Source organism: Cydia fagiglandana, chromosome 7 (assembly GCF_963556715.1).
Source record: "Cydia fagiglandana chromosome 7, ilCydFagi1.1, whole genome shotgun sequence".
Classification (NCBI taxonomy): domain Eukaryota; kingdom Metazoa; phylum Arthropoda; class Insecta; order Lepidoptera; family Tortricidae; genus Cydia; species Cydia fagiglandana.
Genome location: NC_085938.1, coordinates 13,415,973 through 13,441,127, shown reverse-complemented (window position 1 = coordinate 13,441,127; position 25,155 = coordinate 13,415,973). Strand labels below are relative to the sequence as shown.

The 25,155-nt window shown below is 37.4% G+C and overlaps 2 protein-coding genes across 3 annotated transcripts; both read right to left on the bottom strand.

Moving 5' to 3' along the window:
* Nucleotides 1-603: 603 nt before the first annotated feature.
* LOC134666001 (formylglycine-generating enzyme) lies at nt 604-7,325 on the bottom strand. Its single transcript, XM_063523072.1, has 4 exons — nt 6,602-7,325; nt 5,841-6,012; nt 2,611-2,770; nt 604-2,044 (listed from the first exon to the last, which is right to left on the bottom strand). Exons 1-4 carry the CDS (start codon nt 7,119-7,121, stop codon nt 1,904-1,906), a joined length of 993 nt encoding a protein of 330 aa, XP_063379142.1. The 5' UTR covers nt 7,122-7,325; the 3' UTR covers nt 604-1,903.
* A 7,214-nt stretch (nt 7,326-14,539) lies between these two features.
* On the bottom strand, nt 14,540-24,653 carry LOC134665964 (traB domain-containing protein-like). 2 transcript variants are annotated; one of them, XM_063523021.1, is made up of 9 exons: nt 24,422-24,652; nt 22,232-22,386; nt 20,741-20,865; nt 19,912-20,038; nt 17,742-17,887; nt 17,026-17,183; nt 16,026-16,131; nt 15,303-15,411; nt 14,663-14,738 (listed from the first exon to the last, which is right to left on the bottom strand). In XM_063523021.1, exons 1-8 carry the CDS (start codon nt 24,510-24,512, stop codon nt 15,405-15,407), a joined length of 915 nt encoding a protein of 304 aa, XP_063379091.1. In that variant the 5' UTR covers nt 24,513-24,652; the 3' UTR covers nt 14,663-14,738; nt 15,303-15,404. The 2 variants fall into 2 exon arrangements, with proteins under 2 accessions (XP_063379090.1, XP_063379091.1); XM_063523020.1 differs by lacking the exon at nt 15,303-15,411 and having other exon boundaries at nt 14,540-14,738; nt 24,422-24,653.
* Nucleotides 24,654-25,155: the final 502 nt, after the last annotated feature.

Below are 25,155 nucleotides of genomic sequence, written 5' to 3'. Positions count from 1 at the left end.
TGGACAGAAACGGCGCTAGACAGAGAAGCATGGCGTTCCTTAGTGTCAGAGGCCAAGATCCACTTCGGGTCGCTGCGCCACGGCAGTAAGTAAGTATTAGAAATTTCAGGTCTGGCGACAAATGCCTTTCTTGTTACCTATATGCCTTTCCTGCCTCAGATACTTGAAACAAGATATTAAATCGTAGTGACATGCCACCCACACATACACACACACACTCACACACACACACTACTAGTAGGTATGCACCAGTATTTTTTTACATGTGCTAGATTCAATGGCGACTGTCAAATGTTTTTATAGATGTTGCCAGCGTAGGTTTTTCCTGTTTATAGTTCCGGTCTATGCGATTTGGCTTAAATAAAACCATCCGGTTCATAAAATACCAAAAAACAAGAATTGGTGAAAACCTATAAGTACATTTGGCGCTATCTATAAAACAATAACCAGACAATTCCATTTATTCATCATCATCATTAGTTCCATTCGCCATTCACACTGGCGCCGCAACCGGATGTGGTGCGATACTAATAGTCGCCTTAATTACAAACACACTTGACCTTTACTCGAACAGAAAATAAAGACTTGTAAATAAAAGACAAATCAAAGTAAACATTTTATTCGGGCATAAAAGTACGCCTACTAATAATATTTTAAAATATCAAAATAACCACAAACCTTGGCAATCAGTAAGATATTGTTGCTAGGTACCTAAATGTATAGTAAACATAGTATTCGTTTATTAATAAATTGGGTAGGTATTTCTACGTATAGTGGAGGCAAAGAGAATAGAGTTACTGTCATCATGACAGTGTCTCATGGTAAATATGAACCAGTGTGCCTAGGCCATAGAAGTAGCATCCTATAGAAGTGGTATACGCGTGCCTCCGTGAGGGACAAAACATACGCAAATGCGACACTGTGATTGGTCGAATTCATTTGTTGCCCACCATTATCAATACAAAAAAAAAGGTGGGGAACAAATAAAATGTGAGACTGTGACAAGGACAAACAATAATAGTGCTTTCGCTGCTACTCCTACTGAAAGATACATAAGACTATCCCGTTCTGTCAGTTATCCCCACCACTCATGCCCAATCCAGTTTAATACTAGATTCATGGCCTAGGCCAAAAATTATGGCGCCATCGCTCGAAAAGATTGCACCATACCTTTGGCCTACTGTTGAGTCGACGGCATAAATTTTTCACAAATTAACACTTATTAATGAAAGAATAAGGATTAAAGTCCAATGGCGTTCTAGTTTTAATCTTTTGTCGAAAGATGGCAGTAAATGTAGGCATAATTTACCATGACAGTAACTCTCTATACACTCTATTTTCTTTGGTGGAATTAAACCTACTGGATGTATCTAATTAATTTTTTCAATTAAGTATATATTATTAATTTATTGTTTATTCATTTACGTAATAGGTATAATAATTTCATCGACAAAATACTTGGAAGACTTTGTAGGTAGTATACAATTTTTTTACGTTTAAGTAATAATGTATTGGAACGAATATAATATCAAAATACGAGTCCACGCAAATTTGTGACAAAGTTGCGAAACTTATGCAATGGAAAATTCTGAAACTTCCCATATTTTTGTATGGAGATACTAACATTCGGTTTCCAAAATACAAACATTTTCAACATTTAAAAAATTCACCGTATTATAATGCGCCTTTGTAATGTTTAATGGAATGCACGAAGGTTAATAATTAATAAGACTAACCGTGCGCATCTGTGGCTGAGCGGTTGCCGCGAAAACCGAAATTCGCAAATTGTGGGCATCTTTCTCTTTTACTCCAATGAAGGCGTAAATTAGTCTCAGAGAAAAATCCCCGTAATTGACGATTTTCGGTATTGGCGGTAGCCCTACTGTTTTTAGCAGTTGAAGGGTTAAGCGGACTTTGCACACCGGAATCCCAAATTTCCCGCCGAGCTGTCTTCAGTGTTGTGAGATCGTGCAGAGCATCTGTAGCGGTAGCAGTATGAGCGATGGCATAAGTATGAACCACCTTTTTTCACCTTTTCTTTTGGCTGAAAAGAAATACCAAATCTTTAGGAGTCTATACTTTACCATAAGGGCACACAGGGCCCTGATTGATACTGATTAACTCGTAGGCAAAATATCAGATGTATTAGGCACTCATATTGCATGTTTGTCAAAACCATCATAAAATAAAGGCATTATAATGGAAAATTGCTAAACAGAACAATATCAACAATAACAGTATGAGTTGTAGTTTGGAATTTACTCGTAATTAGTTTTAGGCTTTCAACTGAGTATTTAAGACATTGAGGTAAGTATTGGGAATTATTCAGCAACGAGACAAACACAAAGACCATCAATAACTTCTACGGAAAGCATAAAGTTTAAGATTAAATTGTAACCGTGCACTATGGGCAACTTGGAGGAGGTCAATGTGACGTTATCAATGAAAAGGGACCTTATTGTCGATGGCGCTTACGACATTATTAACGATGCACCGTTATAAATACGAGTACTTACGAAACCGCGCGACGCTGCGCGGCATACGAGCCATCGACAATAACCCTTTTCATAGATAATGCCCCAAATATATATAATATGTGTTCATACTTACAGCATCTTTAGACCAGGAGTCTCCAGTCCACTCCCACACATTCCCAGCCATATTATGAAGACCAAAACCATTTTGCTCAAACAGGTTCACAGGATTGGTGCCAATGTAACCATCCTTTGCAGAGTTGTGATTGGGAAAGGTTCCTTGCCATATGTTTGCCCTGAAAAATATATTGTGTATAAGGCATAAGTTCTAAATTAGTGCATTACTTACTACACAACTACAGTTTGCTAGACTAACAATTAAATTGATAACAACCAAAAGATTTAGCCTCAATATAAATCTGTTATGATCAAGTACCTAGCTATAAGTTTCACCGACTATTTAGCTGTATAAAACGGTAGAATAAACATATATTCGACCTTGCTACAGGACAAAAAGTTTATCTGACTATTTAGTTGCATAATGCATCATTAGTCAAATTGACGAATTATGCTACTTTTATAATACTTCGAGTCGTATAGCTACTTGATATACGACCAAATTGTTTGTTAGGCTAAACTAAACAATGCATTTTCATCAGAAACTCAGGCAATTTATGAATTTATACTGAAAGAGTGTTTAAAATTTCAACCTCCTATTCCTCATAAAAGGCCCAGCCATACAAGAAACAAATCCAAAATTGGCACTGAATCTGAACCTATAGTGTAGGATATAGAGTTGATTTTGATTCGGGTGAATATTGATTGTGTAACAAAAATCTAATCTGATTGAAAATTATAAAAAAAGGTCTCTGAGAAAAACGCATTTAGCTGATTTGCAAGACCGAAGTGATCTGTGGAAGTGATCCCATAAGTGTTCCGTGAAAAAAGTTTTGTACGGAAAACTAAAAATCATCAGACTTAATAAGTACTAGTAGTAGGACCGTGAGCATTACGAGGTCACGGCATCTAGCATACAACAGGATGTTACTATTCTGCCCTCCTAACGATAAGTGCAATAACTAATTTTGAAATCTCAGTCGCTTGTGTGACATGTTGTATGAGAACAAGGTATATTATTTAATGGATAATTTAATATGAGTTATTGCACTTTTTTTGGATTTCACGGGCCTATAAATCCCGGTCTTTTGATAGGCTTGCGTGGGGATATAGATCCAACACGTAGAGGCCCCTTGGAGAGCTTTAATGTCATGTAGAACGCCTGCTGGAACCCGTTCACAGGCGCAACAATAAACGCCCATGAACCGGTCGCAGCAGGCATTGGGACTATTGTAGAAAAAACGGAACAGCATACGTCTATGGATTGAAGTTTGGGTGGACAATGAGACTGGGCTATTGTAGAGAAGTCCGGACACCTGCCATAACAATGCTAAAACACGTTATCGAGGCAGGTGGTGACTTGCCGCTGACTAGATGGGCCCCTGAAATTGCCGTTATTGCACTTATTGTTAGGAGGGCAGTATTAAATAGTAATAAATCATATTTTTAACTTTGCTCAAGACAAAAAAACAGTGCCGGATTTACCACTAGGCTGAGTAGGCTGAAGCCTAGGGCGGCAGATTTTAGGGGGCGGCAGATTTTAGGGGGCGGCAAATTTGGGTCAAAAATATATTTTATGTGCTGTTCAGATAGGGTAGACCGGAATTAATTTGTAAATAACAAGCATAATTTGTCAATTTTGCCGCCTTCTGTCATGTCAAGACATTTTTGAAGTACGGAACCCTAAAAATGTACCTACCATTTTCTCGAAAAAAATTTCGCGCTTGCTAGAAAGAAAGAAAGAAGAAAGAAAGTCATTTATTGTAAAAACCTTCTACATACAGCGCCACTTCATTTATAAAAGAGAGAGAAGAACTTACTCACTAAAACACTTAAAGCTAGTTACAGGGTAATTTCTAAGGTAAATGTTACACAGAAATAGACAAGTCCACCAGCAACGTGAAAAAAAGAAAAGAAAAAAGGAGTAAGATAACTACAAAAATAAAATTTGGCGCCGCTATAGTGGCTACAAAAGGACACCACTCAGCATATGCTCTGGTATAAATACCACAGCGCTGGTATTCTGTGGAGCCCCAGGCCGGAGGGTAGTTTAGAACAATTACCTAACGGTAGTGGTAACCAGACAATATTGCAAAATAAACATATTAATATGAAAAATATATAAAAATACTGATAATATAATTACTAATAAAGTTACAAATTGGCTTAATTGTTATGATGGTAAGGATAGGTATTAGGTATATATAGTATAAGACATTTTTCGGGGTTGAGAGGTTGAAATATAAATATAACTTATAGTCACATTCGGAAAATTCGAAAAATTGGTTTAAATTCATGTAAAACTCTGGCAAATAAAAATAAAAACTTTTAATTATGTCTGACAATTTGAGAAATCCATGGGACGCAACGAGCACGACAATTGCAGGCTAAAGAGATATTTTCTAAACTGGAGTTTAAAAGAGGATAGTGTCTTGGAGTTACGTATAGGCGGGGGTATGTTATTCCAGCACTCGCTACGCTCGCGTTTTCATTTAACTACCTACATTATTTGTGACCCATCTGACTGCATTGTAAATTTGGAATGGTCGTCGATTCTTGTATCTTCGTGGTATTATGGGTTCCGTTTGAAGTACGGAACCCTAAAAATTTACCTACCTACTATTTTCTCGAAAAAATTTCGCGCTCGCTGCGCTCGCGTTTTCGTTTAACTAACTACATTTTATTGTGACCCATCTGACCATATCATTGAATGATAGCACAGAACCTAGTAGAACGCCAGCGGTAATGTCCACACTATCGGAGCAGCTTCCGTCTACTATACGGCTCATATGCGTCTACCGAATAAAAAGCTAGCGATCCATTTGTATAGCATAGTCTTTCGAGCAGAGTCAACTAATGCCAGACCCGACCAAACTCCTTAGCTATATCCAGCCTGACTGCCAATGCCTCACCTTGATTCTCAATGGCCAAAACCCAGCGGTACCCACCGGTCACCGATCAGATCAGGCAAATATAAAGAGGTTGCATCGTCATTGAGTGACAAAAACGGCCCATATAAATAAATCTATATCTAGAATGTGACATTTGTGATGTCACCTTATATGCATTTTAATATGGCTATGGTGTGTTGTACTATAAAATTAAACGCCTCTGACAGGAAAGTACTTTAAAAAACCTTTAAGCGAGGCGGATAGGGGCGGCAAAATCGGCATAGCCTACGGGCGGCAAATGTCTAAATCCGGCACTGCAAAAAAATATTTGAAAAAATTTGGTATTTGCACCACTTACATATGTGTTCTATCAGGGAACAGCTTGTCTCCCCAGGGGTACTTAGTCTGGCGCTTCCCGCCGCGGCAGGCTGCCTCCCACTCCCCTTCAGTTGGCAGGCGAGCCCCTCTCCACTTGCAGTACGCTTGAGCATCTCTCCAGGACACATGGATCACAGGATGGTCCATTGAGTCTGAAATTGTACTTGTACCACTTACATATGTGTTCTAAACTGAAATAAATGTCATATACTAAGAAAAAGTGACCAAGGCCTCCAGTGCCCCAGGCTGGAATCGAACTAGCATCCTCTGCTATCGCAGCAGGTGCCTGTGCCATTCGGCCACCGGGCCACAGTGGCATAGGTCGAATTTTTCCAAGTACACTGGCACTGGAGGCCTTGGTCACTTTTTCTTAGTATATGACATTTATTTCAGTTTATATAGTAGTGTTTCTACTTTAAATAAAAAAGAAAATTAAATTATTTTCTGAAAATAATTTAATTTGTTCTAATACTTCATTATGTGTTCTATCAGTAAACAGTTTAACTCCCTAGGGGTACTTAGTCCTGCACTTCCCGCCTCTCTCACCCCCCCTCAGCAGGCAGGCGAGCCAGAACAGCTTTACAAACTATCCTCTAGCCACACCAAAAGATCAAAATTGCAGTTAGCTTGGCATTAAATTTTTTTAACTATGACCTGTTAAATAAATAAACTTCTACCAAAATAATAAACAATTATACACATATTTACAATAAAATAACAGAATGTATGCATAGAAATTACCTTGAATATTTGAATCAGGGCCATAAGGATGCTTCCAATTGGCTCCATCAACTTTATACCACCACGGAGCTTGAGCCACCCTGAAGTCTTGTAATTTTTCTCTGAATGTAGCGTTCAAAAACAATGTAAAAACAAAACTGTCCCCAAAAGTTTCCGCTTCAGTCTTATAATTTGTAGATGACACAAATTGCATGAAGTCCTTATTTGAGACTTCATATTTATCCATTAGGAATGTTTCTAATTTAATTATTCTTTGAGGTCCCTCATTATCAGCTTGGATCATGACGTCATCAGTTCCGAGTTGGTATTCACCCGCAGGAACAACCACCATATCACTCGATGCGTCTTCTTCTACATTAGAGTGATTTTCAGATGGACAAGCATCGGCTTCCGATTGCTTCGTATTCTCTAGGTATTTACTATGAATGCCTTGCGCCCGGTCGACATTACATCCGCATTTAGTATTTTCATTGTAAACACACGCAATATTCAGCATACAAATAAGCAACAACCTAAACATAATTGTTGTACTTACCTAATTGAAACTTGCAATGTAAAATGTAAACAAAACTCTAAAAATGATCGACAGCCAGAAATACAAAACGCATGATATTTATTTTCATAACTCGAACAAAGTGGAATATTGCACTTATAATTATAGCAACATCATTTAAAACTTATGAAAAGATACAAGTTGCATTAAAATAGTTTAAATAAATACAAATTAAACAACTGTACCGCTATTCGGAACCTAATAATAATATTGAGAGTGGCAACACTGTTGTCGGTCGTATTGTCCTTTTCTAGCATATACGTCCCTCTCTCTCCCACACTCCCACCACAGCAGTTTGCTTTTTGGCGGTTGTCGCAAAAACAAATTTCCAACTCATTGGCTTGCTGTTTTTCCATCTGGAAGGTCGTGAAGCTAAACTGCTGGTGAGTTTTTGAATTTGTACCCCAGTTTAGCTGACTATATTGAAAAACAGTTTCTAACGGCTTTTGCCGTTCGAAATAAATATTTAAATTTAGTGTCCGTTAAACTATCTAGCAAATAAAAACGATCCGGAATAGTAATGTGTAAGTTTTCAAAGGCTGCCTGCGCGCACCGTGGCTATGCTAATGAAAATACTAAAACACATAATGTTAGAAAACACATCGAGCTGGTAAAGCGTGCACTTGTCACCATTAGAATTTAATTAATATTATACCTACATTAAGTATCTCTTCTGAGTCTTATTACTTATTACTTTAAATCTTTGTGTGTCTATAATAACGGTTGAAATTAGGTATAACACTTAAATGGTGATGTGTGGAGGCATACCCTTCAGTTTTCAAGTGATTTGTGTTTTCGAATACGAAAGGATCGGATAGTTTAATACGTGTTACGTAGAACCTACGTATTAAGGTAGAAGCTTATAGACGTGTAGGGTTTATCTGTCCAAGTATCTATCAGCAACTTGTCGGTTTATCCCGTTCCGGATTAAATATAATATTCCAAAATAATTTTTTTGGTAATATACTTGCTGATAAATAACGTGTACCCGCTTAGGAGTCGACGAAGCCCCGCTTGGGGCTTCTATTTCCGCTCTGAGGGACACAAGGTAACGAACAAACCTACATCGCAAGCATTGCATTTATTTTTGTGGAAAGTGAGTACTTCGGCAGTACGTAAACTTAAGTCTGACTAGATAACGAGAGAGATTAGCATGGCTCTGCGCAAGAATGACATGGAAATCCTTAAGTATTTCACTCCTTATCTACCAATTTATATCTCTCCAACTAGATCTTTGATTTAAAAAAAAAAAAAAAAAAAGATGGTTAAAATGTAGGTAGATAGGTATCTCTTTAAAAAAATAACAGGTACTAACAGCTTAAAAGAACTCTTGAATGTAGTTGCTATATGTGCTTGTATTATTTTGGATTTGAATAACTTGATTATTCATTCTATATGTAACTTTAGGTACATACAAGACGGTCAATCTTTAAGCCTACCTACCTACCTACATAAATAGTACCTACACTTGTAAACGTTTTAAATAAAATCGGAAGCCTGTGACTTGAAAGGGCATTAACGATATGGGAATGTTTAGATTGATTCATTGACGAAGACGCATGGTTTGCTTCATAATTTCAAATTATATTCGCTAACTGTAGAGTTAAAGTTTAGTTATGGCAAATCTCGTCACCGTGAATGACACTTTCTAAAAGTGCCTATTAAAGTAAATCCTTTCCCTTGTCGAGCGAAGAACTCGCAACTAAGGGAATATTACCCATAAACTTCATTTGAATGATATTCTTAAGCTATGTCTGTTATGGTTCCACCTGCGTAAGGTGTGCCTAAGAGAATCTTTTATTCAGGCACAAACTAACGTCAAGTTATTTGTGATGAAACCAATATGTTGTGTACCTATTTAAGCCTGCGCAAGGCTGCCATGTTTCCACCTGCGTAAGGTGTGCCAAAGAATCTTTGATTCATTCACAAACTGATATCAAGTTATTGATGATGATATTACAACCTATATAAGCCTGCGCAAGGCATGTCAGAAATTAAATGATATGGTCATAACACAGGCGAGCGAGTAGGCCACAATCATAAAAATATAACAAAGATGAATATGTAAATACATCCTTTTGGACAAAGGACAAGTGAAAAGGGTTCTAACAAAATAATGTTCTGGGTAAAAATCAGTCGAAATAGGCTTCGTTATTCGAGGTTTCATTTTAGTTTACCAATCTATTTTAAGGGTCCCGGACACCCTATTGGCTAAACCCAAAATTGGACTAATTAACATCTCTAAAATTATAATATAATAGGTATAAAATAACCTAAGATTCCAGGCCTATCTCGACTCATTTTTATTTTAAAGATGAAAAAATCTTTGCACCCTAATATAAAATTGTGGTCTGGAGACGCTAAGCCTCATAACGTGGGTGACATGGATAATACTAAGAGATTTAGTCACCTAAATTCGACCATAAGCCCAGGCAGAATATTGATATTTAGAATAAGGTGTGGTCAATCCTCCAAGGTCCAGATAATCAGTGGACTCTAATTAAATCAGGCTCACTTAAGCTCACGACACAACATAGCTTACGGTTCAATTCTGAAATAAGCTATGTTTAATATCACTTATGGTGTGAAAATAAAATTACAAGAGCACAAACAGCCTGCTCAAGGTGTACAAAGGGTTCCGTTTAGCGGCCCTATGAATATCTAAAAACCTTTGAAGTCTATGCCTGCTATGACAGACTACTACGACGAGAGCACTAGTCTTTCAGTTAACATTTTTACGAGTACCTACCTATGTAGGTACACGACATAACCAAGGTTACCTATTTAATTATTATATCCCTGACCCCTGACTGGCATGGTATAGGAAAATTGTCATGTGCTGCACAAGCATGTTGGAAATAAAAATATACAAAACTGACCAAACTGGGCGTTTATGAATGCTTTATTTTACACCCTTATGTCTGCCTTGTGAACCTTGAGGATTCGAATCACCTTGATCGTAAGTGCTCCTATGCACAGATTAAGTTTATTTTAAACTACCCATGCACTAATCTCAAGGGCACGTGCTTCTATGCACGGACCAAATATTGTTATCACTTAATTCACTTATCATTATTCGTCATAGTTTGATACTATACGTTTAACAAATGTACCCACCGTGGAATGTAATGTACCCAGTCATAAGGTTTTTAATAAACAGTGACTTAATGGTTTGCACGAACGATTCTAGTATAACTTCTGGGCGGTCACGTCTAGGGCATGACCCTCTAGTTCTCAATTTATACAAAATTATAGCATTGCGATACTGTTTGCTTTGCACAATGTGAAACAGCAGCAAGCCTTGCGAAAAGGCGAAGCTATTTTGAAAGGCGAGTACTTTTCAAAAATACATTGTAATATATATAAATATGTTTTTGTCGTGGAACAAGTACACCCAAACAAATGCAGTCATTTATTATAATATGTTGGCAAAACTCTGCAAAAGAGTTATATAGTCTGTCTGTACAGTGTAACTTGAAGGCATCAATGCACATGAATCTCTTGAAACATGGTGGATCATTAATTTACACCCCGTCTGTGTCTTGCTCCTATTACCAAATCCACAAGTTAAGGACCTCAATATAGGTATATATATAGGTACCCTTCTTGCTCGAGACCTGTAAAAAATGTGCACAATAATTTCATGCAGTCAAGTGTCGGAAAACTAGGTCCACACACTTAGCGATATCGTGAATATATATCCAAGAACTCTGTATATTGCCTCTCAGGAGGCGGGATGTTATTAGACTAACCTATAGTAGGTAGTAGGCCAGAGATATAGTATACAAAAGTACACTGGCCCAAATTAAGTAATATTATATTTCAGAATATAAAATAATTTACAATCATGCTATTATTGGGATATAAACAAGTAACAATTATCCTTAGTTCATAAGGAGGATAAGTATACCTAAATATATAATAGATTCGACAAAGTGTTGATTCTAGCATTGGATAAAATAGCTCCCTCTTAAAGGGCCTCTGCGCTGTTGGCTTTGGGGCCACAGGCGCCCGGCAAATGGTAATAGGGAACCCCCTGGTTTCCCACAGCAAATAATGTAAAATCACGAAATAAGCACATAAATTTGTATTCGGTTAAAAGCACCTATGCGATGAGCTAGGGTTTCGAATTAAGTATCTGATTCCTTATAATTTACACACTGAATAGAGAAAACTGAATATTCAGAATTAAGCAATGTCTATGAATAGTTTACAGAAAATTAGCCACTTTAGCGGTCAGAACCAATAAAGGCTTATGTCTACCAGTAGGCACCAGATAAAGTAAACCACTAAGAAACTACTCTTACTACATATATACAAATTTTTGAGTAAAATTAAGGTTATGATAGCTAAACATGAATTTAATTAGAATGACTCTGCAAATATTATTGATAAAGTTCTGTAGCAATTCTACACAAAAACACCACAAAGCGTCATAACTAGTGCCACAGCGCAGTGAACACATGAGTGTTGTGGCTTAAGCTCTCATAGTAACCTTCACACTTTTAAGCAAGGTTTATTTATGTACACTGACTTGCGTTCTCGTTAGTAAAGCGTTTAAAAGGGTTAAATGCATTTTATAGCTATAACTATAACCTATAACCAAGTATATGGCTTACAGTCATTAAATAAATTTAGTGATTCCCTATGACATTTCAATAAGTACCTAATTTTATTAACTCTGTTTGTGGTGATAGTGATATATAACGAATAATTAAAATATTCGTCTACTTAATCCCGAGGGATTCTGGAAATAAGAAATGTCCTGTCCTTGTTATATTCCTGCAACTGCTTACTTTACTATTATAGATAATTATTATCAAATTTGATAAAAATTGCGACTTATAAATAAAAACTACTCTAGTACTTTATTATTTTTATCTTTTCATACTTGAATTACATTACTCCTTATAACAGATGTGTATGCTCCTTGAAGAGTAGACTGACTTATCACATCTTCTTTTACCTAGTTTTCACATACATTTAAGTAATTAAGTATAGCACCCTTGTGGTGACTCACTTATTCTTTTTGAACATTTATAAGTACATTAAGTACGTATATAAAATGTTAAGTTAGTATCATAATATAATGGAATATCAAATTGTATGCTTTACTAAATACCTCTCTCCTCACAGGTGTTAAAATAAAGGGTGTACTGCATAATTAATTAAACACTCATAATATAATAATATTACATATACATAGTTAATAAGTACATGTATAATCACATTGGCTTGGCGTCTTCCCACCACCAGGCGATAACAAACACGTCTCAATATTATTATTAGGTTCCGAATAGCGGTACAGTTGTTTAATGACAGCGTTTTACACAAAAATAAAACGCTAATTAAATAACTTACCCTATTCGGAACCTAAAGTTTTAATCCTGCCTGGTGTAAATATGTATAATTTTGAGACAATGAGTTGGAAATTTGTTTTTGCGACAACCGCCAAAAAGCAAACTGCTGTGGTGGGAGTGTGGGAGAGAGAGGGACGTATATGCTAGAAAAGGACAATACGACCGACAACAGTGTTGCCACTCTCAATATTATTATTAGGTTCCGAATAGGGTAAGTTATTTAATTAGCGTTTTATTTTTGTGTAAAACGCTGTCATAAAACTTTTGACCATCCATTCTTTTGACGCAGATATGTTACTGTCAGTGTCAAGTGTCAAATGTTAAGAGATGTCATTGCAGGGAACGTTCAAAAGCTTTCCTCCGTTCTCCTCCGTTCCGATGCGTCCGACAAGGTCCGATGCAATTCCGATGGGTCCTCCGTTTAAAAATGTGGCTCTACTGAGCCACAGAAGTTATATTCTTTGCACAGAAGTAAGATGGCGTTAATAGAATTAATATTTAAAACCGGCCAAGTGCGAGTCGGACTCGCGTTTCAAGGGCTCCACACATTCCGACACACGCTTGACAGCCCATTTCTAATAGGTTTTATTTTGTATACAATATTTTGTGTATTTTTCCAAAATTTTAGACCCAGTAGTTTCGGAGATAAAATGGGGAATGACATTTTTTTGGCTACTTTCATAAATAACTTTGAACTTATGTACCTATTTTAAAACTGTACAAAAAACATTTTTGAAATTCTCATGATGAGCTCTTTTATTTGATATAACACTCGGAGTAATTAACAATGGAGCCGCCATTAACAGGCGTTCCCCTCTGTCGAAAAAAGGCGGCCAATGGTCAACCACATGTCAACCATATGTATGGACTGACGTTTATCTGACATGACGTACCTATACATTTGATGTGCCCCTCCCCCGCAAAAAACGGCAGACTATTTTGTACCGAAAATTTTTGACATGGCGTCTCCGTTGTTAATTACTCCGAGATATAACACGATATAGTTTGAAAAACTTTATTGTTTAACTTTCTCATTCACCCCCCGTTTAAAATTCATTTGTCATGTCCAACTTTGGGTCACTAATTTACATATGCGTACCAAATTTTAACTGAATTGGTCCAGTAGTTTCCGAGAAAATAGGCTGTGACAGACGGACAGACAGACAGACGCACGAGTGATCCTATAAGGGTTTCGTTTTTCCTTTTGAGGTACGGAACCCTATAACAAGTTATAGGGTTCCGTACTTATATATATAGGTAAAGATGGCAGTATATATTTACAGTATTATCTTTGGTCATAAATATCATAATGAAACATATTTATATTTAAACCTATATTTAAACTAACACGTGTAATCTTTAACCCTTTTTCTGCGAATAAATTATAATATTGTTTGCTTGTGATTATCTCCAAAATTGAGTTAAGTACCTACTTAATTATTTAGAATACCGATGTCTTTGAGAAAGCACCTGACTTTATTTAAGCTCAGAAATTAACCTACACCTTGAAATTAACGGAGTTGAAAAAAAACCGGGCAAGTGCGAGTCGGACTCGCGCACGAAGGGTTCCGTACCATAATGCAAAAAAAAAAAAACAAAAAAAAGCAAAAAGAAAACGGTCACCCATCCAAGTACTGACCCCTCCCGACGTTGCTTAACTTTGGTCAAAAATCACGTTTGTTGTATGGGAGCCCCATTTAAATCTTTATTTTATTCTGTTTTTAGTATTTGTTGTTATAGCGGCAACAGAAATACATCATCTGTGAAAATTTCAACTGTCTAGCTATCACGGTTCGTGAGATACAGCCTGGTGACAGACGGACGGACGGACGGACGGACAGCGAAGTCTTAGTAATAGGGTCCCGTTTTACCCTTTGGGTACGGAACCCTAAAAACACGGTGTATAATACCTCAATCCGCAGACAACAATGATAGGTACATTTATATTTATGAGATTGTCTCTTTTTTTCGACACTCATATTCAATTCATATCCGTTACAAAATACACGTAGAAAAACTGCTCAATGATTGTTTGTAATTATTTATTATAAATAACTTAGCTTAAATAATTACAACTGCTGAAATTTACATTTTCAACAAACCTGTCTCAATGGAGCCTACTTAACCAAATATCAATCTGTAGAAGAATGAAAACACCAGAAAATAAAACGTATATTTGAGGCCATTCCAAAACAATACAGAATACAACGGCGGCTGTGGAATCCTGAAAAGATTAAAATTGTTATTGGGATTGGGTATCAGGTATCAGTTAGGTACCTATCAATAATTAATTCATACAACTTTATATCAGTGGTGCATTTTATTGAAAATAAGGGCTGGAAAACCTACGTAACAAATCATTGTCTCGGGCGAGACTCGAACTCGCGACTCCGACATACCAACCTAATATAGCCCTCCATTAAATAGGGAGTATTAGTGCAATGTTCTACCGCCAGAGTGCAGCACTAGTTTGTGTAAAACAGTGTTTTGACAAGTTTTCACTATGACATTGATGCATCAAGGCGGTTTGTGTACAAGGGGCGCCTACCGCGAAACGCGAAAAACAAAATTTTCTTTATCTACCTTTCAAGAGCGATAGAGAGGCAGAAACCGAACTTTCGATTTACGCGGTAGGCCCTGTGATTGCGCTTGTAACGCCCTCTACGCAGAGTTTTGCGTAATATTCCCTATTGATTGGTTGGATTTTTCCACGCCACCTTTAACATAGGGATAGAGATATTCTATACCTACTATTATTAAAACGAGAAAAAAAAGGAATAGTTCTCACCTTTATTATGAGATGGGTACCGCGGTCTAGGTTAACATTTGTGTAAGTCAGTTAGAAATTTTCGTAACAAAATATATTTTTCGAGTTGTCATTGAAATTAAATTATTGACTGAAAATAAGTAAAGAAAATTAATCTCAGTCGTACAATCTTTGAAAATACATGTAACAAAGCAATAGAAAAAATATTTTTATTTATTACAAACGACATTGACGGGAGCAATGAATGTTTCACATACCCTCTTATATGACATGTTTTTAAAAGGCTTTTTAATACTATTAAATATTTCATCAAATAAATATGGCAAAGCATGTACGACCGTGATCCTACGATGAACTAAGATGACACCACGACCGTTTTACTAACTACATGCTGAGACCTAAGTACCGACATTTTTTATTGGGGGGTTAAAGGTATTCCTGGCTGGTAACACTACTAACAAATTGAATTTACCAGCAACCTACTTTCAACCCCGCAGTGGTAAGCATCTACTATCTTCATCTACTCAGCTACTCACCTTGGAACAAATCGCATGCGGTTTTAGATACATTGCCGGGTAAGTGGGTTCAACGGATTCAATTGATCGATCAAAAGTCGCAAAGTATCAAAAGCGTAATGCGATTTGTTGCAAGGCGAATAGTGAACGTAGAAAAAGTGGTCCGCTCGCTATTCGCCTCGCAACTAGCGTAAATGTGGAGTAACATCATTTTACAATGAAATCTTACCGAAGAAGTGGTAGGATATCCTCCTGCTTCATATGGCCGTAGTATTTAGTAATGCCATCCACATGGCCCATTCCTACGACGGCTAATACCCTTGCATGATTAGTAGCTGTAAATTGAGCAATATTAAGAGCCGTTTCCCACTAACGTCCAGTTTTTTTGCGGGTACGGTTTTTTGCAGGATCGCGTTTTAGTAGTATAGGTGCTAATATAGTAACTTTCACACGAGGATTCTGTTTGCGGGATCCTGCAAGCATACCTACTACAGAAAACTGGATCCTGCAAAAAACCGTACCCGCAAAAAACTGGTCGTCAGTGGAAAACAGCTCTAAGAGTCTAAAGACGTAAGTCTTAGATCATTCGAAGAATATCATAGACGGCCAAGAATGACAAACTTACGGACGCTACGCAAGTTATTTTTTGTAGTAGCCATTTCAGTTTTAGAAGGGCAATCTGTAATATTTTTTAGAACATAATTTAAAAAAATCAGGACAAATGGTGTAGGATTGGTCAGGATCCTTACACCCTTAGGGCTTTGCACCATTCACTAACCCGGGGTTAACCTGTTAAACCTCGCGTTACTATGGTTATCAGTACAATTTGAGACTGGGTTAACAGTTTAACCGGTTAACCCCGGGTTAGGGGAATGGTCCTAGTGGGCGTTAGCCTCATTACCTACCCGTTTTGGACTAAGTATTACCTACGCTATTTCTTGGCACCTATTCTTCAAATACCCTAACTCTCCCTAAGGGCTGATTTAGACGATGCGAGAACTCGTATGCGAGTTTCATACCATTGCAGATTTTAATCGGTCGGTTGAATAGGACGTAACCATCAGTCCGCAATGTAACTAAAATCGGATGCGAGTTCGCGCGCCGTCTAAATCAGCCTTAACCCTCCCTGTACCCTTTTTATTACACCACCTTGTCCGACGATTAGGCTTCGAGAAATAGTGTAGTCAAATATATGTTTATGGGAGAAGACTGTATTTACTCACTATTACTATTACGAACACACTCCTGTAACGAATAGGCTAGACATCGATCGCGTTCGTCGACGAACACATGAAATATCTTTTTGAAAGCTGGCACGTCCCGAGTGATCTCCTCAAACTGAGCTGCCACGAAGTCTTTATCCTTGTATCTTTCCAATGCGCGCTTGCTGTAATATAATTATGTAATTTTACACTATATACATAAGCCTGTGCCCTACGACCTTCTTCATTATGGAGCTACGAGTACCTACCCATACTATACCTACTTACTTGGGTAGGTATCAGTGGCGGCGCGTCAATAAAAGCCGATTCCCACCGGCTTGCCTGTTTTTGGACGTTTGAGCAGAGTTGTATAGGAAATATGTAAGCCAAATTAGCCCCGGCTTGCCTATGGATATGTTTGACGCGCCGCCACTGGTAGGTATAGTATGGGTAGGTACTCTAGGTAGGTATACCTATGCTAATTGTTATCCTAATATGTATTGATACTTAGTTGTCATTTTTTTATGACAATGTTTTATGTTTACTCTGACACAGCGACATTGTCAGTAGAAAAAGGCAGCAAATTTTAAAAAAGTAGGCGTGAAAAGTTGAGTACCCATAAAAAATCCAATTCACTCTTTTTTAACCAACTTCTTTCTACTGTCAAGTTCGATGTGTCTCAGTATAGTTAGGTATAGTTACAATATGAAGTCTGTAAAAAAGGTAGGTATAAAGATACATACTCTAACGGTTTGGCTTGGCTTGACGACGTCAAATGATATAGCACTTGGCCAAGCTCAAAAACGCTTAAAGACTGAAATGCTCTGGCTATCGTTATTTGGATGGGTCTATCGCCGAGATACATTTTGCAACCTGGTATTTTCTGCATCTAAAAAGTTTATAATATATAATAAATAATAATTTAGCCTATTATATACGTCCTACTGCTGGGCACAGGCCTCCTCTCAATCACGAGAGGGTTTGGGCTATAGCCCCCACGCTAGCCCAATGCGGATTGGGGACTTCACATACTGTACAAAGATGTACATTTTCTGCAGCTATGCATGTGCACTTTGATCTGACCCAAAACAACATCTCCGTGCAAACGATGCATCTGTACTTTGTCCAAAAAGTAGAGCGTCATCTTGCACACGCATCGCAATTTCCCACTCAACCTAGCTGTAATTATTAATAAGATCAACATTTTGTATTCATTGTAATTTCTAACATTGCAGTAAAAACTCGCTTCTTATATTTGACATCTTTTCGTTGGTGTTTCGGCACCTCTCCTTACATTTGACATAATTTGACATTCCTTGACAATTCATTGGCATTCGATATTGACATTCATTTTACACATACACCTTTGAATTTCTTCGCACATATATGCAGGTTTCCTCACGATGTTGTCTGAAAAGTTTATTTTTTGTATTTTTTTTAAAGTTGTGGGTCCTTGATTCCATTAACGGGCGGCCCACGACTCTAATTAGTGTTAGACCAAGAAAAGTCCACAACGACTCCGACAGCACACGCAGTGCAGGCGTCACTTTAACCGTCAAACTTCTATAAAATTATGATGTAGGCAGGCGGTATAAATAACATTTGCACCTCCTATGCGGCATATGCCACCAATATCGCCGCAGACCCATCCTGGTCCAACTCTACTTTGTTTTATATTTTGTTCTAAAGTATATAAAATAATAATACTATAGTTATAGTTGACTAGATGACCAGTTACTGGCGAATTACCCTATATATATATACCGGGTGTGGCCTGTAATATGAGCAAAAAATTAAACTGTAGGCTGTACTCCTCATACTGCCCAACATTTGTTCAGCGACTTTTAAAAATAAAGTGTGGTTTGATTTTTAATACACTTTAAAGTTGATTGTAAGACGCAATGTATTGCGAATTTTGTTATGTTTAAGGCATGTTTTATGTAACATATGAAACTCTAGGTCTAAACTTTAGCAATATTGTATAAGTAATGTTTGTGAACGACTGTATGTTTCTAATTATAATAAATAAATAAATGACAAGCAACGTCAATCACAATGATATGGCGTGGCGATGGCGTCCATTGAAGAATTTATTTTGTATGTAAAATAGGGAGTCTAAATTCTTCATAATTTTTAAAAGTTGGTGAACAAAAGTGTCACCGTTTGAGGAGTACAATCTATGTTTTAATTATTTGCTCGTGTTACAGACCACACCCGGTATATATAGTGCGTCAAGCAAATCTTGTCAGTAGCAATGTAAAGCAAACTAAAGTAGGGCAACACTCAAAGAGTAGTATTGCGCTAAGAAAAGCAGCAATGTACAATGTACATCGAACCTAAACTTTTTTTTCCGCTGAGCGCGCCCGTCAATTCGAATTGTCACTCGCGGATTCTATATTGAAAATGTTTGAAATTGTTATTAATAGGTATGGACGGACAATTTAAAAGCGGTGTGTGATGTTGATAAAAATGATTAACTAATTTGAAGATCTCAAAATAAAATTAGAAGTGGACTATGCCGTTAAACAAGAATGTATGAATAAAATCATTGCTTCAGCAGGTAGATGTCCTACTACTGGATTTTAATATTTTATTAGATTTCTCAGTTGCCACCGTAGGCATTGTAGGCATCTTAGCTTTGATTAAGCACAATCTTATTTAATATATTGGTATTTAATGGTGACACAGCAGAAATATCTCTTGAAATAGAATCGATTCAGAATGTAAACAAAGATGATGGCTGTCATTCGCGATCCACATTCCACAGATAAAGCACAGATGACACGCGATTTTCGAATTATTCGAACACGCGAACCCGCGATTTTTCAAATTTGCCGCCGTTTGCTACTGACAAGATTTGCTTGACCCAGTATATATAGATTAACAATAAATTGTAAAAAGTGGCATAGGTACTTCATGGTAGGCCCTGCGGAATTCCCCGCCTGGCGCCACTCCCAGCTCCTTCGCTATGTCCGCGTATGTCTTGAGAAGCATGCCGTGCAGCATACCGGACACAACGTTCTGCCCCTTCATGGCTTGTCTAAAGGAAAATAATCACCGTAAACTGGGGTTACTTTGATTCGCGGGGTAACATTGATCATCAATTTTTAATCTATATGGAATTTGTTTCTGAACGCTATCATCATCTATTTCTGTTAAGCCTGCCAACCACATCATAAATGTTGTTCGCGTTCAAAAATCAACTCCCTATTTCTCAAAAATCGATGACCAGTGTTACCCCATGAATGAAAGTAACCCCATTTTACGGTACCGACATTTAACATTAGAAGCTAATAAGGTTTCTTATTGAATTTGGAAACTTATTTTATGCAAGATATTACAAGATTACAAGATATACCATTAAGAAATATAGTAATTGGTACCAAAACGACTATTATTTTCGCAGTCGACATCTAACATCGAGCAGCAGATTTATCAGTACCGCTACTCGATAAGTACTAGAATTCTCTAGTGTCGCGACTCACGAGCCTTATATTGAACAACAATTTAAAACTAATATTAAAAGCAGAAGTCGTTAAAAAAAGAGTTTCGGTTAATCCGCAACAACAAACAATTTTTTTTTAAACTTTATTGCACAAATAGGTATGTAACATATGTTATCCTGTTTAAGATACAAATTTTACTAAAAATGCCCATACTATATTTTATTACTACGTTAAATTAAAGTGTAGATATGTATTTTAATCGATAGGCAATAATTTAAAATTGTATTGATACTTACTTCATTTTGGCTGCGTCGAATTTTTTGGCATCCTCTATGAACTTTTTTTCGTCTAGCTCCAATAACGAAACTCTTTGACGGCACAATTCCACCAGAATTCCGTTAGGATTCAATGCTTTCACTACCTAAGAAAGTAAAAAAATAAGTTCCTTTAGAAGTTTAGATTATCTAACGGTTAGATAATCTAAACTTCTAAAGGATCTTATTTTTTTGCCATTTATTTTATAATGTTAGAATCTAATAGAATGTAATGAGTCTAATGTTAGACACATTATAAAATAAATGGCAAAAATTAAAGATCCTTTAGAAGTTTAGGTGGCCCACTAGGGCCACATTTTTTGAGCAGATTTGATGACCTAAGATGCAAGCCTTTTTTCGAACAGTCATATTTTTAATGATCTACGACTACTACGCTATAGTCCACGTAAAAAAATATTTTATATAAACTATTATACACCGTGAAATTTTAGTGGTTGTTTTCCCGCAACGAAATGATTCTGCTATCGATATACAGTCGATGTGTAATCTTTTTTTTAAATAATGTTAAGAAATGCCAGATTTATAAATGTGTCGAACGAAACTCGAAAGTGACCTAACACCAGTAGTAGCACTACAGTAGTACCTACCTAATTCTTTTGAGCGAATGAAACATAATAACCTAAAAAGTAGTTCCATAGTTAAGATCAAGCTTTTAATGATCAAAAACTTAAACACTTAAACTTCCCGACACCGCAATAATTGTTCGAACTGCAATCCGCCACGTTCAATACACAATCACCTCTGCCCTGTGCATGTGCTGGCGTTTGAAACTGCCCGTGGTTAAGCAGCCGCTGTGTTGCGGCGACAATTGTTCGTCCGTGTGGAACTTGGGGGTTTAAAATCCCCCGAAGACGCAGCGACTGTAAATGGTCCGGTTCCGCGTAAAGTCGCCGGGCGGCGTGGGAGTCGTAGTTAGCCCTAGCGTACAGCTGCACCATCGCGACGTACTCTAAATTAGAATATTCGTAATGTCGATCCATTTTACTAGAAATAGCAGTGATGACATTGACAGGATCTGTTATCACATTAGTTTAATAAGCGTAGAGGATGTAATTATTCGATTTACCAAAGTTGACACAAAGTAATGGCAATCATCAAACTAATAAAAAGGTTTTATTTCAACTGTTAATCGTGAAAGAACAGTCTGAGTAAATTTTGATTTCAGTTGTCAAACAGTAAAGCACTCTAGCCTGTTACACAGTTTAAAAAAGTAACATGTGCTTGTTTATTTGTTTATCTGTTTACAATATCGGGAACTGTCGTCGACTTGCAGTTTTAGTGTGTTACTATTGTTTTTCGCTTGTTCGAGTTTAGGTTATTTTTTTGTAATTTTTTTTTTTGGAAAACAGTTTATTTATAAGTTTGTCTATCATAATTCGAAAGTACTACCGATAGCAAATCGCCCTGTCGCGGGAAAACAACCACTAAAATTTCACAGTGTATAAATTATACCTGGGATACATCCTCCACGGAGTTTTTACTAAAGTGCACGGTGCCGAGCAACACGACCGTCCCTTTATCATCATTTTGCAACAGACTCGCAGCCGCCGGGAGATTTAGGGTATCGTTGCTATAGTTCCTAGTCACAAACGAACTAAAGGGCGATACTGTAACACAAAATAAATTAAACCAATTTTTACAGTAGCCATCGAGACCAGCGGCCTTTGGTGTGCTGACGCAAAAAAATTATAACAAAGTTAGATCAACGCATCCGAGAAAAAAGCAGCGACTCCAGGCGCATATTTAGTCCAACATATTTCGCTGGCTGTTCAAAGAGGCAACGCCAGCAGCGTGCTAGGCACATTTACCCGGGTATCTATCGACCCTAGTCTGTTTTGTTAATTTCTATAATCTTACTTTTTTTATATTTGTTATTATCGTGAGCATTGGCGTCGGTACTAAACGGTTAACTAACCTGCGTTTTGCGAACGACATTGTCTTGTTCTCCCATACGGCGTCGCAACTGCAACACATGCGACAAGAACACAAAATAATATTAAACCATTTTTTTACAGTTGCCATAGAGACCAGCGGCCCTTGGTGCGCTGACGCAAAAAAATAATAAGAAAGTTAGATCAACGCAACTGAGAAAAAAGCGGCGACCCCAGGTCCGGCGCATATTTGGGGTCGGTTGCACCAAACGGTTTGTCACCGTTAAAGCATGCGCTAAATGTTATTGTATGGGAAGTTTCATAGATCTCTGCTGCTTGCTTGACGTTGATCAGTCTGTTAACTGTGGTTGGTGCAACTGGCCCTTAGTCCAGAATTAATCGCTGGCGATTCAAAGAGGGAACACCAGCAGCGTGCTAGGCACATTTACCCGGGTACCTATCGACCCTAGTCTGTAACTTTGTTAATTTCTATAATATTACTTTTTATAATTGTTATTGTCGTGGGCATTGTCGTCGGTAATAAACGGTTAACTAACCTGCGTTTTGCGGACGACATTGTCTTGTTCTCCCATGCGGCGTCTCAACTGCAACACATGCTACAAGATCTTAGCACTGCGAGCCTTGAAGTTGGACTCACAATGAACAGAGCGAAAACTAATAAGTACCAACAGAGCAAGACATGGGCTCACGGTAGAAGGGCTATATACAGTATGTTGATGAGTACATTTACTTGGGCCAGATAGCATCCTTCGAAAACAGGCAAACCATAGAAGTCAATTGACGTATCGAAAATACCTGGAAGAGCTTTTGGTCCATGAAGGCTTTGTTGAAGGGTGGTCACCCTCTGTGTCTCAAGCGCAAACTCATCTACATGTGTATTCTGCCTATCTTAACCTATGGCGCTCAAACATGGTCATTACCGGAAAACCAAACTCAAGTTCTGCCAGCGAGCGATGGAGCGCAGTATACTAGGTGTTCGCAGAACTGATCGAATCAGAAATACGGAACTGCGCTCCAGAACTCGAGTTGTAGATTTAGGTGTCAAGACCGATAAGCTTAAGTGGGACTGGGCGGGACATGTCCGCGCCATGCACCCTGAAAGGTGGGCCAAAATGGTTACCGAGTGGGACCCACGGAACACCATAGATGGTGCTGGCCGGGGTGCAGGCAGACCAAAAAGGAGATGGCGGGACGACTTGGACGCATTTTATCCGGATAGGCGGTAACGAACAAACGACAGGGTTGAGTGGAGGAAAGGAGGGGAGGCCATTGTAGTGTAAACTAAGCTAACAACATATGGTACAGTCTCACTTAACATTTGAAATATTGTGAACCGCATGTTAGTTAAGTATTAGGATTAGGTAAGTGGTATAAATATACATATGTTCTCCGTGAGATACGTTTATGGAAGCATCTGTATTTAAGGCCATTTACGTTACTTTAAGTTTTATGTTCATCCCATGTATGTTTTTTCTGTGTTATCTCCTCAATAAATAAATAAATAAATAAACAAAAAAATTATATGTATTGGTTACACAATAAAATATTTTTTACAAAATAATATTCAAAGGAATAGTATGTATAACTAGATTGACAAGTAACATCAATATCATAATTTATACAGTTCGCTTAATCTCTTTTCAGCATAATCGTAAGTAAATGAAAATGCCGTGATGTACTTTATATTAGTGAGTAGTGTTTTACTTGACAAACATTAAATAGGTATCTTATTATTCTCACTTTTACTTACATTGTTTTTTTCGCAGCAAACACTTCTGCGACAAATTTTCGGTCAAATGCCACCAGAATCTGCCGGTGTGTGTCCATATTGGGTACCGCATCTCATAATTGGTTCAAGAAATTAATTTCACAATAATTTTGGCATGTTCCAGAAGGATAAGGAGATATTACTTAGGGCCTAAAATTCATCCATGTTTGTTAATTTTATGCACCCAACGTCACTTGGGTTGAATGTTGTTCAAATGTCACATTGATATTAATTTGTATTTAAAACGGTTGTGCCTTAAATGTATGCCAGTTATCAATCGCAGAAAAGAGGGATGATGACACATGATAATGCATAAAAAGTATTTTTTATCAAAAAGGTTGCGTTGTTTTTTTCATTTTATTACCTACGGCCACCTTAGGTCTCAGTCATCAAATTAGCTCGATGTTAACAAAGAATGTAGTGAAACTAATAAACCAAATGGCCGTTTTGATGTAATCTAGCTTAATTTAACACAGCCGATGTGAATGCAATGAACTAAATGGCCGTAACATCAACTATGGGAAAATCAGCTTAGATAGAAAAGCTTTTAGATTAAATAAAACCAAAAACTCAACTTCATTGTGTTTGGGTTTATTAGAATTGTTTCGATGAGTATTAATTGGCTATTATGAAAAGTCAGCGATAATAGCTTGTAACAAAAATGAAACATTTAAATTGCTGGTTCGTAACAAGTCAACTTTTTGATACGAAATGTA

Bases quoted from the DNA above. Each gene is read 5' to 3' on its own strand.
- LOC134666001 (XM_063523072.1), bottom strand. From the start codon at position 7,121: ATGTTTAGGTTGTTGCTTATTTGTATGCTGAATATTGCGTGTGTTTAC. The intron at 2,771-5,840 runs GTAAGTGGTGCA...TATATTTTTCAG, and splicing joins TTCCCTGATAGAACACATAT to GGCAAACATATGGCAAGGAA. The intron at 2,045-2,610 runs GTAAGTATGAAC...ATTTCTTTTCAG, and splicing joins ACTCCTGGTCTAAAGATGCT to CCAAAAGAAAAGGTGAAAAA.
- LOC134665964 (XM_063523020.1), bottom strand. From the start codon at position 24,512: ATGCGGTACCCAATATGGACACACACCGGCAGATTCTGGTGGCATTTG. The intron at 16,132-17,025 runs GTAATAGTGAGT...CTCAATTTACAG, and splicing joins ACAGGAGTGTGTTCGTAATA to CTACTAATCATGCAAGGGTA. The intron at 14,739-16,025 runs GTAAGATTTCAT...TAATCTTTTCAG, and splicing joins GATATCCTACCACTTCTTCG to GATTCCACAGCCGCCGTTGT.